The following is a 13,443-nucleotide window of genomic DNA, read 5'->3' as shown; positions in this document are numbered from 1 at the left end:
TATGCACCCCAATGTTCACAGCCGCATTACTGACAAAAGCCAAAATATGGAAGCAACCCAAATGTTCATCAACAGATAAACGGATAAAGAAGATGTGGTATCAATACACACACACACACACACACACACACACACACACACACACACACAGAGGAATATCACTCAGCCATAAAAAAGAATGAAATTTTGCTATCTGCAACAACATGGATAGACTTGGAGGGCATCAGGCTTAGTGAAATAAGTACACAGAGAAAGACCGGGTGTTGTCATTTATATGTGGAATCTAAAAAAAAAACAAACAAATAAAAAACAGATTCATAGATTTAGAGAGCAAATTAGTGATTACTGGTGCAAAGAGGAAAGGGAGGCAGGATAAGATAGGAGTAGGGGATTAAGAGGCACAAACTACTGCATATAAAATAAATAAGCTATAAGGATATATTATACAACACAGTGATTATAGCTAATATTTCATAACAATTTTAAATGGAGTATAATCTATAAAAATATTAAATCATTATACATCTGAAATTAATATAGTATTGTAAATCAACTATACTTCAACAAAAACAAAAAATAGCCACTGGCTTAACTTCTAACACATAGATTTATTTTGCCTATTTTTGTACTTTATAAAAATCAAACAGTGCCTGACTTCCTTTGCTTAATATTACGCTTACAAAAATCATCCACAGTATGGCATATAGCAATGATTTATTCATTCTCACTACTGCATAGTATTCCATTTGTGAACACACCATGATCCATATATCCTTTCTACTGCTGATAGACTTTTTGGTTATTTACATTTTCTGGTTATTCTGAATTATGCTACTGTGATTATTCTTGAATGGGGCTTTTTGTGTACATGTTCACATTTCTGTTGAATATACAGTTAGAAGTAAAATTGCTGGGACAGAGGATATGTATAAGTTCAGCTTAAGAAGACACAGCTAAATAGTTTTCCAAAGTGATTGTACTAATTTAACTAATTTACACTTCCACCAGTGATACGTGTTTCAGATTTGCTACATCCTTGTCAGCACTTAGTACTGTCAATCTTTTTCGTTTGAGCACTTGTCACCATCATTTTAAACGAATTTTAGTTATCTCCCTCTCAAACCTAGTGCACTGCTACTGAAATAAGCTATTTGCCTAATCCAGTAACAGGAACTGAAAATACTTCAAAGAAATGACTAGTTTCAGGACTGAGCAAGAAATATTAAGAGGAACCTGGGACACCCTGTGCCAAAAAGTAACAAAATGTCAAGGACTAATTGAGTCCAGATCAAAAGGACACAGAAACCAATCCACAGGAATTCCCATTGTCAACATTTACATGACACCAAAAGGAAGCAATCAAACAAATCCAGAATGTAGGCCATTCTACAGGACCAACAATCTGGTTTCTTTAATAACTCTACAGCATTTAAAGAAAAAACAAAAAGGGGCACTGTTACTGATTAAAGGAAATTAAAGAAACTATCCAAATGTAAAATACGGGTCTTCTGAGATACTAATCCAAAACAAACCAACAACATAAAGATACTTAATGCAATTAAGAAAAATTTAATATGAACTGGTATGAGATGATACAGAGTAAACTGTTAATAATCGCAACATGGCTATACTAAAAAAATTTCAGTTATTAACAGAGATATATACTGAAGCACTTATGATTAAACATGTCAAGGATTTACTCTAAAATATTACAACAGACTACAACAAAAAGTGAGAGGAAAAAACAAATGAAAAAGACTGCAAAGCATAATTGTCAAATTTACACTCAAAACTGGAAAGAATAGTAAATTTGAAAATTTCCATAATATAAAGTATATATAGATTTTTAAGAAGACCTAGCTTCAAATTTCAGTTCTGAATCTATGTATATAACATTGATCAAGTCACTGAACCTCTCAGAGCTTCAGTTTCCTCATCTATAAATAAGGAACAGTAATACCAGCCTTACCTAACTTACAGGTTTATCACGAGGCTCAAATAGTAATATAAATGTAAAAAAACTTTTATATATTATAAAGCATAATATGACTATTTACTATTGTTACTATAATCTAAAATAATAAGGAAGGTATATGGTCACATATAAAGTATACACATGGTTTCATCAGGCGATAACTACATGTGTAATTGTCAATACAAAATAGTATCTTTAGATATTCCCTTCAAGTACACATTTTCCACTATTTCCTACCTATAAATGAAATCCCTTATTTGAAATCACATGAGTCTCTTTCTTGCTCATACTAACATTAGGACATACAGCCGTTAGAAGTACCCTCAGTAATCACCCATCTCTCTCCTCCTGCCTTAATTCACAAATTCCCTATTTTACAGGATAACGATTAAGTGCTGCTGTCTAATAACACAAAGATAACTTAGTGGAAGAGCTGATACTAGAATCCAAGTCTCCTGACACTCACTCAATCTAGAACTCTTTACCCACCTAGCTTCATAAATAATGTCATGGTTTTGAAAACTCTGCTTACTATGTTCAGAGTTGGGCATTTGAACCTTAAATACTTACAAAGCTCTAAAGTACCTGTTTTCTTTACATATATTTATACTGCTACTCCCAAACATCACTATTTTTTAAGCCATGAAGAATTAAGGTTTCTAATTACTGCCTGATAAACACAGTTATACTAAATTAATAATCAATTCTTGATTAGCTAACTAGGTTGCCAACAAAACACCTTGTGTAAGTCATACACACAAACACACACGTGAAATTAAACAAATAGAAAGATATATCAAATAACTAAGTATATTAAGGATAATATTTCTAAGAAGGAAGTTATGAATAACAAAAAAATTAGAATAAATATTGTAGTGCTGCATTTAAATTACGAGAAGATAACATGATTTTCATTACATACAGATGAAAAAATACAGATATAAATGTGTGTATATAATAGATACAGATATTATATTAGAGGATATATATATATATACACACACATACACATACACACACCATATTTAGCCTACAGAAACGTGAATCATATACTTTTAAGTGCTCACAATGCCTATGGGCTCAAAATTATTCATCAAAAAACACAATGAAACTGAGAAGTTAAGAGAAACTTGACTGGGATTTCAAAAAAAAAAAAAAAAAAAAAAGAGAAACTTCCAGATCTAAAGCTGACAACGACTCTGCTTACTGCAGTTAATATAGCAGGGTTTTTTTTTAATGAACTATTTTTATTTAGTATGGAAGCATCATTTGTCATAACTAAACTGTTAACTGAACCATCAGCCCCTGGAAGGTTGCTACGACTGTTACAAATACTTTATTTGATTTTCAAACAACAAACTAAAATCTTCTAGTTTCTATTAAGGTAACCAAGGCAACACTGACGCATAACCAGCCTATTACTGCATACTGAATGTTAGCCCAAAAGAGATCTTTAGTCTAAATCACACCCTCCGGGCAGCAATTACAGTTTTATGATGTCCTCCTGCTACAGGTCACTACTTACATCACAACCATCACTACTATAACTACTGGTGTCTGCTCTGTAGATGATGCTATTTTGGCGTTATACCCAGACCATTAAAGTGCCATCATCTCTATATTAATGCAGTGAGTAGGCAAACCACATCCCCAGTAACAAGAGCAAACTATGTCAAAAATAAGCTAAAGCAACCAGTTTAAAACTACTGCTATAGAAAAAAAATCAATGATTAAGTATACCCAAAAAATCTGAGAATAAATAAGACAAAAATAACTTATTGACTCATCAGCTTCAATATGGATTGTTTTTAAGCACAGATAAAAATTCAGTGTACTTAGCATGAAAATAACCTCTCTTAACAAACAACATATAATATCTATTTGAGTAGTATTTGATCAATGTTAAAATGCTGTATGTTTCTATCTGTTGCATTAAGAACCTCATGTACTTCTAACACAGAATTAAAGGAAAAGAAAAGAAACAGAGACTGGAAGAGAAGGTGAGATGGAGACAGAAATAAAGAAGAATTAAACCAGGCTCTAAGGGAGCCATACAAACAAAATGGACAAAATATTTATTTTCCTAGAAAAATCTTTACAAGTAGGAAAGAAAGCAGAAGGTCTCAAAATTCAGTTGTACAGATTCTACACAAGAAAATTCTACTGATTTCCTAGCCAAATCTGTGAACTAAATCTCTTCATCTCTCAAATAAGGATTAACTGCACAATGTACCTCAAAAGATTATTGACAGGATAAAATGAGATGAATTTTGAATACCTGAAAACATGACTTTCTAATGTGAAAAAAAAAATATGAAAGATTCACATCCTGGATTTAAAAAGTATATAAACGAACAAAAAAGGATAAGAGTAGATTATAATATTTTGAACAAAATAAGAGACAGGAAAGGAAGGAGGGAAGGTAAGAGGGGGATTTCTTTACAACCGAATGCCAACTAATAAACATAGAAGGAACAACAAAGTTAGGATATTACCATTTTGCAATGATCAGATTAATAACTGACTCAGCAAGATTTATTAATATTTGCTAAAATAGTAAAAGTTTGGTGGGGAAGAGGATATATACATAATTTCAAAGTAGGTTCCCACTTATTAATCACAAGGGGAAACAGCAAATCTGCAATGAAAAATCTGGCAGATACCACCTTAACCAAGTATCAAAGTTAACATCAATAATGAGTCAAATCTCATCTGTGCCTCACGATACAATGCACTGAGAAGGACACAGCATTATTTACGTGGTTTTCCCTCCAAAATGCATAACCTGAATCTAAACAGAGGAAGTATCAGATAAATCCAGACTGAAAGACATTTTATAAAGTAAATAGCCTATCTCTTCAAGTCAAAGTCATGAAAGACCATGAAAGACAGGCTGAGGGTTCTGATTAAAGAAGGCAAGAGACATGAAAACTAAATACAATATGTGATCCCAGGCCAGAAAAGAAAAATTTACAGAAAAGATAATATTCAAGTTCTAGAACTTGAATAAAGTCTACAGATTAGTATTAGTATTGTATCAAAGTTAACTTTTCTGATTTTGAGAACTGGGCTTATAAAAATAAGATCCTCCTTCTTAAGGAATACACACTAAAGTATTTAATGGAAAAGGGGCATAACGTCAACAATTTACTCTAAAATGGGTCAGAAAAAGTATGTGTACATAGAGCAATAAAGCAAATGTGGGAAAATGTTAACTGTTGGTGAGAAAGAAGTGTATATGGAAATTTTTTATACTATTTTTATATTTTTTGGTAAGTTTGAAATTGCAGAGGTGTTTGGATTTTGTCCCACACCCAACCAAATACATTCCCAGAACTCTCTTTCTGAGTGAAAGGCACCATCATCTAATCTGGTACATAAGCTAGATACCTAGGAAATATCCTCAACAATTCGTTAATCCTTATCCATGTTCAACCAATCACTAAGTCCTATCAATCTTACTTCCTAAATATTTCTCAAATCTATCCATATTGTTCCATTCTTCCATTTTAATCCAAAATACTACAATCTCTCATGTAGGCTACTACAATAACATCCTAACTAGCCTCTTCTCCAATCTGTTCTCTAGAACATCAGAATAATCTTTACGAAATGCAAATCTGATGTCACCTCTCTGTCATCTACCCAAAACACTTCAATGGCTTCTCAACAAGCCCTACAAGACCCTGCAACTAGCTTAATGATTGTTAAACAGTCTTTGATCTCAGGATCTCCTTACATTTTTAAAAACTATTAAGGACCAATCCCCTCCAAAGAGCTTTTGTTTATGTGGGTTATGTCTATAGATATTAAATATATAAGAAATTAAGACAGACATTTAAAAATATTTCTTTATTAATTCCTTTACAATAATTACTTATATCTACTTCTATAACCTGTAACAAAACAATATGTTATTTTGTCAGTAATATATGAAGAAAATCTAGTCTCTTAGAGAGATATATTTTAAAAGGGAGGACCACACAGACCCCCTCAAAGAGTCCCTAAGAACCTAGGGGTCCTCAGACTACACTTTGAGAACCACAGTTCTAGCCTTACTGCCATCTTTAAACTCTTCTAACAGTGTGCTCCTTTCTAACCTCGGATCTTTGCATATGCTGTTCCCTTTGCCTAGAATACCTTTCCCAGCCACTAGATCCATTCCCCTTGCTTAGTTAACTCTTACCATACTTTAAGATCTTAAAGTCTCAGCTTAATTATCAGTTCCTTTAGAAAACGTTCTCTGAATTCCCTAATTAGGCTAAGCCTCACCCTCCCATACACACATTATATTCTTCTTTTGGAGCAATTAAAACAATTTTCATTAAGAAACCTTGCCCCAAAAAAGAAAAAATAAAGAAAAAAAAACTGAAAATTTAAAAATTTTTAAAGTTAAAAAATATATTTAAAATTGAAAAAAAAAAAAGGAAACCCTGCCCTAACAATCTCTAATTATCTATAAATGTAAGATCAGATACTCTAAAACTCCTAGAGGAAAGCATAAGCAGAACACTCTAAGACATAAATCACAGCAATATATTTTTGGATCTGTCCCCTAGCGTAATGGAAATAAAAGCAAAAATAAACAAATGAAACCTAATTAAACTTAAAATCTTTTGCACAGCAAACGAAATCATAAATAAAATGAAAAGACAACTATGGAATGGGGGAAAATATTTGCAAATCATGCTACTGACAAGGAATTAATTTCCAAAATACACAAACAGCTCATTGAGCTTACTATCAAAAAAAAAATAAAAATAAAAAAATGGGCAGAGACCTAAATAGACATTTTTCCAAAGAAGACATACAGATGGCCAATAAGCACATTTTGAAAAGATGCTCAACATCACTAATTATTAGAGAAATGCAAATCAAAACTACAATGAAGTATCACCTTACATCAGTCAGAATACCCACTATTAAAAAGTCTACAAATTAGAAATGCTGGAGAGGGTGTGGAAAAGGAACTCTCCTACACTGTTAGTGGGAATGTAACTTGGTGCAGCCACTATGGAAAACAGTATGAATGTTCCTCAAAAAATAAAAAACAGAACTATCATACAATCCAGCAATCCCACTCCTGGGCATATATCCAGAGAAAACTCTAATTTTGAGATGACACATGCACCCCAATGTTCACAGCAGCACTATTTACAATAGCCAGGACATGAAAGCAACCTAAATGTCCACCGACAGATGAATTGGATAAAAGTGATGTGGTATGTGTGTGTGTTTATATATACTGGAATATTACTCAGCCATAAAAAAGAATGAAATAATGCCATTTGTGGCAACAAGGATGGACCTACAGGTTATCATATTAAGTGAAGTAAGTCAGAGAAAAACAAATATATGATATCACTTATATGTGGAATCTAAAAAAAAAGACACAAACTTACAAATGAGAAATACACTCACAGACATAGAAAACAAACATATGGTTACCATATCATATGGGAAAAAGGTGGGGAAGGGATAAATTAAAAGTCTGGGTTTAACACATACACATAATTATATATAAAACAGATAAACAACAGGACCTACTGTATAGCACAGGGAATTATATTCAGTATCCATTAAAAATGTTTACAAAACATTTACAATATAAGGAAAATATTTTTATCATGTTAGTGAAAAAGCAAAACTGAACTTAGACTATGATTACAGCTATATGCATAAAAAGAAAAGGAAAAAATCAGAAAGCATACGTCAAAAGGCTAATAATAATGGTTGCATTTAGGTAGTGAACGAGTATAATCCTTTCTTTATACTTTATACTATCTTTCCAAATTTCCATAAGAATAAACTTTTAAAAGAAAAGTTTTATTTAAAACAAATTTAAGAAACTGCTACTTCAAGCAGAACAATATTCACTTAGTACACACAAACATGACCTCACAGATACATATATTCTCTCACATGGGAAATATACTTACTCTCTCAAACACCTAATCCCTAGCTTTTTTCACTTAGGTTTTTAATACTGTCAAAGTGTTTTGGGTTTATTAGTTGTTGTCATTGTTTATTAAGATAAATGTAATACTCTTTCCTGGGGTTCAGAATAGCCTTCTAATTCCATGTATATAACTCTTTCATAACTCAAACATACATGTCTTCTTATACTCTCAAAATAAATGTATCAAAAAGATTAAAAGTAAAACCAATCCTACAAGGTTTAGGAACTGGTATTATGCACAAAAGCCAGCTAATTAAAAGCACCAAATTAAATCAAAAGACAACTAATGTACATGCATTTTCTTTCATAATCAGAAAAAATAAACAAAAAAATTTCTCAAACACTTGTCTGTGTCTAGTTTCCCAAACACTTGTGTCTAGTTGATCCGTTTACAGAGGCAACAAAGCATAATAAAAAGAATATGGGCTTTGAAATCAGAAAAAAATAGTTTATGCCATGGTCCTGCAACTTCCTAGCTGTGAAAATGGGTAAATCTAATTCCTTCATCCTCAATTGAAGGACTAAAATGAACAAATTAAAAACTGGGTACAAAATACCATTAACAAGCAGAGTGTGTATATTAGGCACAGTATACATGGTAGCTTCTATAATTATTTTCACTTCCTTTGGGAGGATGAAGACGTTCATTTTTAACAAGTTACTCAACTTTATTCCTAACCCACTATCAGGAAACAAAAAAATTAAGCAGCTCTTAAAACCATTAAGAGTCCCTGATAATTCTCACTTATAGATTTAGGGTGGAAGTAAGCAGATCTTACAGCTCATATCACCTATCCAGATAATGCAAAACTGTTCAAGAAAGAAGCAACCCTGTGTCTAACATTTATACTCTTACCTTGCAGGCTACATCAACTAATCGCATCTGGATAGCTTGATTCTCTGGGAGTTTAGTGCCAATTGCAAGCAAAGTGTCCAACAGCTGAGCTAGGACTTGATGAGACTCTAGAAAGGAAGATGGGAATTTGGGTTGTAGATTTTCAAAAAGAGATCACTATAGAAACTAAATGTACTTCAGTAAAAAAGTAGATTTTTGTCAGCTGGGTCCTATTTGATCCCTGATTCCTCTCGACCAAAAGCTAATTTCCTAAAGGGATCATGTCTTAAAATTTGAGTGCTCTATAGGATGGGGCATAGTACTCCAAATATGTTTAGTGCCAGACTAATTCAAAGGCTTTTCATTGCCTTCAAGACAAAGTCTAGATTCCTTAGCGGGGTGTATGTACATACATACGTACATATGTACATACCAGATCCTCCATGATGTTTGGCCCTCCCTATTTTTCTGGCCTCATCTCTTTCAAGTCTCCTTTAGCACCCTTTTCCCCAACTACTTATGATTTCATACCCCTCTATTGTTGCTTAGGCCAACCGCCCTTCAGAGAATGCCTTTGCCTACACCCAACTCCATTCCACAGGGAGTACCTACTAACCCTGAGGTGTCACCTCTTATATGGTGTTTTTCCATTTTCCCCTAGAAGAACTGACCATTTCCTCCCTCATATTTCCATTGCCCCTCTACACCAGCTATAATGCTTGACTATATTTATTTTCATAGCAAACTAAACTAGCAGACTGAAAGATCCTTGAAGGCAAGGACTGTGTTTTATTCACCTTAGTATTCTCAGAATCTAGCACAACTCATTATATGCTCACTAAATGCTTAATAAATGGGCAAAGAGTCAATTTCAATACCAATCATTTTAGCCAGATTTTCTTCTTTGAATTCTCTTCGTTGTTCCAGAACATGGTTTTTTTTTTTTTTTGAAGTATAGTTGATTCACAATGTTGTGTTAGCTTCAAAAGAATTCAGGTGCCATTCAGATAATCACTCTTATATTAATAACTGTGTACAGGCATACCTTGTTTTATTGTACTTTATTGCATTTTGCAGATACTGTGGGTTTTGTTTTGTTTTGTTTTTTAACAAATAGAAGGTTTGTTGCAACCCTGTGTGAAGCAAGTCTATCGGTGCCATTTTTCAACAGCATTTTCTCAGTTCATGTCTCTGTGTCATGTTATGGTAATTCTCGTAATATTTCAAATTTTCATTATTTTATTTGTTACTTACTTTTAATTTTACTTTTTTTTATTGAAGTATATATAGTCAGTTTACAATGCTATATCAATTTCTGGTCTACAGCATAATAGTTCAGTCTTACATATACATTATTAATATATTTGCTATGGTGATTTGTGATCAGTGATCTTTGATATTACTATTATAAAAAGATTATGACATGCTAAAGGCTCAGATTATAGTTAGCATTTTTTAGCAATAAAGTATTTTTTAATTAAGGTAGTACATTCTTTTTAGACATAATGCTATTGCACACTTAACAGATTACAATATAGTGTAGACATTACTTTTATATGCACTGGGAAGCCAAAAAACTCATGTGACTCGCTTTATTGAGATATTTACTTTACTGTGGTAAACCTGCAGTATCTCTGAGGTATGCCTGTACATATTTTAATGAATGTAATAAAAAATGCACTTACTATGTTGATGTCATATGACATTAATTTCCTTTTACCATTGCCAATATAGTCTCTTTAATTTTAATTTAAAAAAGTTGTCCCCGTAAGAAAAACATTAGGTAAACCATAATATACAAGTGAAATAAACATGTCAAAAATGGTATGATATATAAATGACTAAAGTTCAGAAAACACTGGTTAAATCACCTCTTAGTAAGACTTTCAGTTAAACACAGTAGATTGAATACAACTGTTTATCACTCTTCTTTCCTAAAACTTCATTAATATATAAGCATAAAAAAATTTAAAAGGTACTAAGCCTACAAGGACAAAGAAAATGGAAGAAGAAAGGTAGGTAATAAGAAAAGTCAACAAATTTTTCAGAGATAGAAAGCAGATGAAAAACTCTATGGTAAAACTGAGACATCTAATTCTAAATGCCTACTGAGGAAGGTGTCACTACAGAGCAAATAAATTCTAGCCATACATCCAGAAAGATTCAGGAATTGGAGATTAAAAAAACAACCAAAAAATGCCCCAAAACAGGGATGAGGCAGGGATTTGTTTGAAGTTTCTATAAGAAGTAGTTGAACTCCTGCTTCCTTCCCTGTCCTACACAACCAAGTGACCATTGAAATAGGAGGTTTGTTCTACACAGAAACTGAAACAGAAAAGATCTAATTTAGAGGATAACTGGTGAGGATAGGGAGGAGATACAATGAAGAAGAGGAGATTAAGAGACAATCAACGTACTGAAAACGAGACTCCCTCCCTCTCCCTAGCCCCCTTAAGCTGCTTTAGCTAAAAAAACATGGCAGCCAGGGATTTCTCTGTCTTCCTAGCAGGAGAGCCATGAAGTAACTGGAAAAGTTGATGGGCTCCATGAAAAAACAGCAGAAGATACTAATATTTAAAAGTCTTTCAAAGACAAAGATCATCCTACAGTGGAGGCTACCAGTTGACAGGCCCCATCTATTCACACAGAACTACCAATCAGCTTTTTAGTGCCTCATCTTAAACTTAAATGCAAAGCCAAGGGTCAACAAGAAAAGTCTCCAATATGAAAGAGATGACAAGGAGAAAAGAAGACACTAAGAGAAAACAGAAGAGAGGTGAAGAAATCTCCAAGACCACAACACTGCCCCTATAATCTATTTCTTCAAAAAGATGATTCGGCGTAACCACCACGAAAAGCAAGATAAACCTTTTTGAACTTAACTCTTACCTCCCATAAATCACAAACCTAATCTAAATCTTAAACTCTAGTCTCTTTCCTGAGTTCCAGACATATATTACAACTCCAAGTTGGATGAACACCGACACATGAATAATTGAATCCTCAATAACTCTTCTCTAAACCACCCAGCTCATCAAAGCAAATTCCACAGAACCACCAAATTATCTTTCTGAGACTAGACTTGATCATTTCATGCCTTGTTCAAAAAGACTTTATTTACATGGTTCCCACTACCTACAAAATAACATTTAAAATCCTCAGCACTCAATACTACCTACCTTCTGGCTTCAAAACATTTTACCAAGGTTTTTCTTCCAAAATCCCTTTACTCCCTCCTGATCTCTCATGAAACAATTCAGTTCTTTAAAAATCTCTTTTACTTTTCCAGTTCTCTACCTTTTAGTATAATGTTCCTTCTTCTTGGCACTACTCTTCCCCAAATTTGGGGGATTTGGACTTTCCAAATCTACCTCTTCACTAAGCCTTTCTAGATCCCCACCAGTCAGCACTGATCCCATTCTCTCCTCTGCTCCCACAGTATTTTAATTATACTTCTTCTAAAACAAACTTTGTGTTATCATTAGTGGTGTAATATATACTAGAGGAGCAGATATACACAACACCCTGAAAGCGCCCAGCCCAGTGCTTGCCAAGGAGTTACAAGACTCATACATATGATGAGCTGAAATGAAAAACTTCTGGTCTAGAGTGTGGACCACACTCTTGAATTTGAAAGTACATACTAGACTGATAATTGGGAAACTCTTAATTTTAAGCCACAAATACAGAATGACTTCAGCTGTCACTTTACTTCCCTGGAGTTCATGTTCCTTATCTCTGAAATAAAGAGCTTGAGCTAGATGACATTTAGGGTCCCTTCCAAATCTATCTTCTATGAACCTAGGTAGGACAAGAACAGGAAAACAGGAAGAGACCTAGATCAAATCTCTTAGAGATAATTAAGAGAGAAACATTAGAATACTTAACAAAAAGTGAAACAGCTATTTTCATGAATACTGTATAATTTTGCTGGGATGAGGTTTGAATCAAACTTAACTCTCTCTTTTAATGTTTCTATTTTAGAGGTTAAGTGTTTTTAGTTAAACCACGGTCTATAAGAAAGAGCACCACACTAAGTTTTCAGTTCTGCTATTACTTAGCTAAATGAACTCACTTCAACTCACTTCGTCTCTTTGGGAGTTAGTTTTTGTCATCTGCAAAATTAAGGAATTAGACAATATGATCTCTAGAAGGCCATTTTTAGCTCAAAAAGTCTACGGTCCTATGAAATACCCAATCTTTTTCATTTTTCCTTTTCTTTTTGGGAGGGGGGGTTAGATTGATTGATTGATTTAATATTTTATTATTTTTTTTTTAAAAAGAGGTAGTGGGGATTGAACCCAGGATCTTGTGCATACTAAGTACACATTACCACTGAGCTACACCCTCCCCCGTGAAATCTCCAATCTTAAAGTATGAAATTCTTCCAGGTATAGCTCCTATAAGAACTTTCCATGGGAAAAAAGGATACTTCTATCCTGAGGTAATGTAACTGTTTTGGTGCTTTTAAAAGAAAATTGTTTTTGCCATTATCTACAAGAGCAAAAAAGTTAGAAACATGTTACTGTACCTACTGGTATTTAATATATTATCAACACCATATTTTTTATGAAGGTAATGTAGAAAAATGGAAAAACTCTTTGTAATGTTAAATGAATATAACAAAACATAAAATAATACTCACTGTAAGTGCAACCACATAAAACTTCTGTA

At 33.3% G+C, this 13,443-nt stretch overlaps 1 protein-coding gene across 1 annotated transcript in view; it reads right to left on the bottom strand.

The window, feature by feature from the left end:
- INTS4 (integrator complex subunit 4) overlaps positions 1-13,443 on the bottom strand; it is a 79,478-nt gene that overhangs the window by 57,845 nt on the left and 8,190 nt on the right. The window contains exon 4 of the mRNA XM_006213647.4: positions 8,791-8,897. Within this exon, the coding sequence (XP_006213709.1) occupies positions 8,791-8,897 (107 nt within the window). The remainder of the gene's footprint in view (positions 1-8,790; positions 8,898-13,443) is intronic.

This window comes from Vicugna pacos, chromosome 10, assembly GCF_048564905.1.
Source record: "Vicugna pacos chromosome 10, VicPac4, whole genome shotgun sequence".
In the NCBI taxonomy this organism is placed as follows: Eukaryota; Metazoa; Chordata; class Mammalia; order Artiodactyla; family Camelidae; genus Vicugna; species Vicugna pacos.
This window is presented reverse-complemented; position numbering and strand designations above follow the sequence as displayed.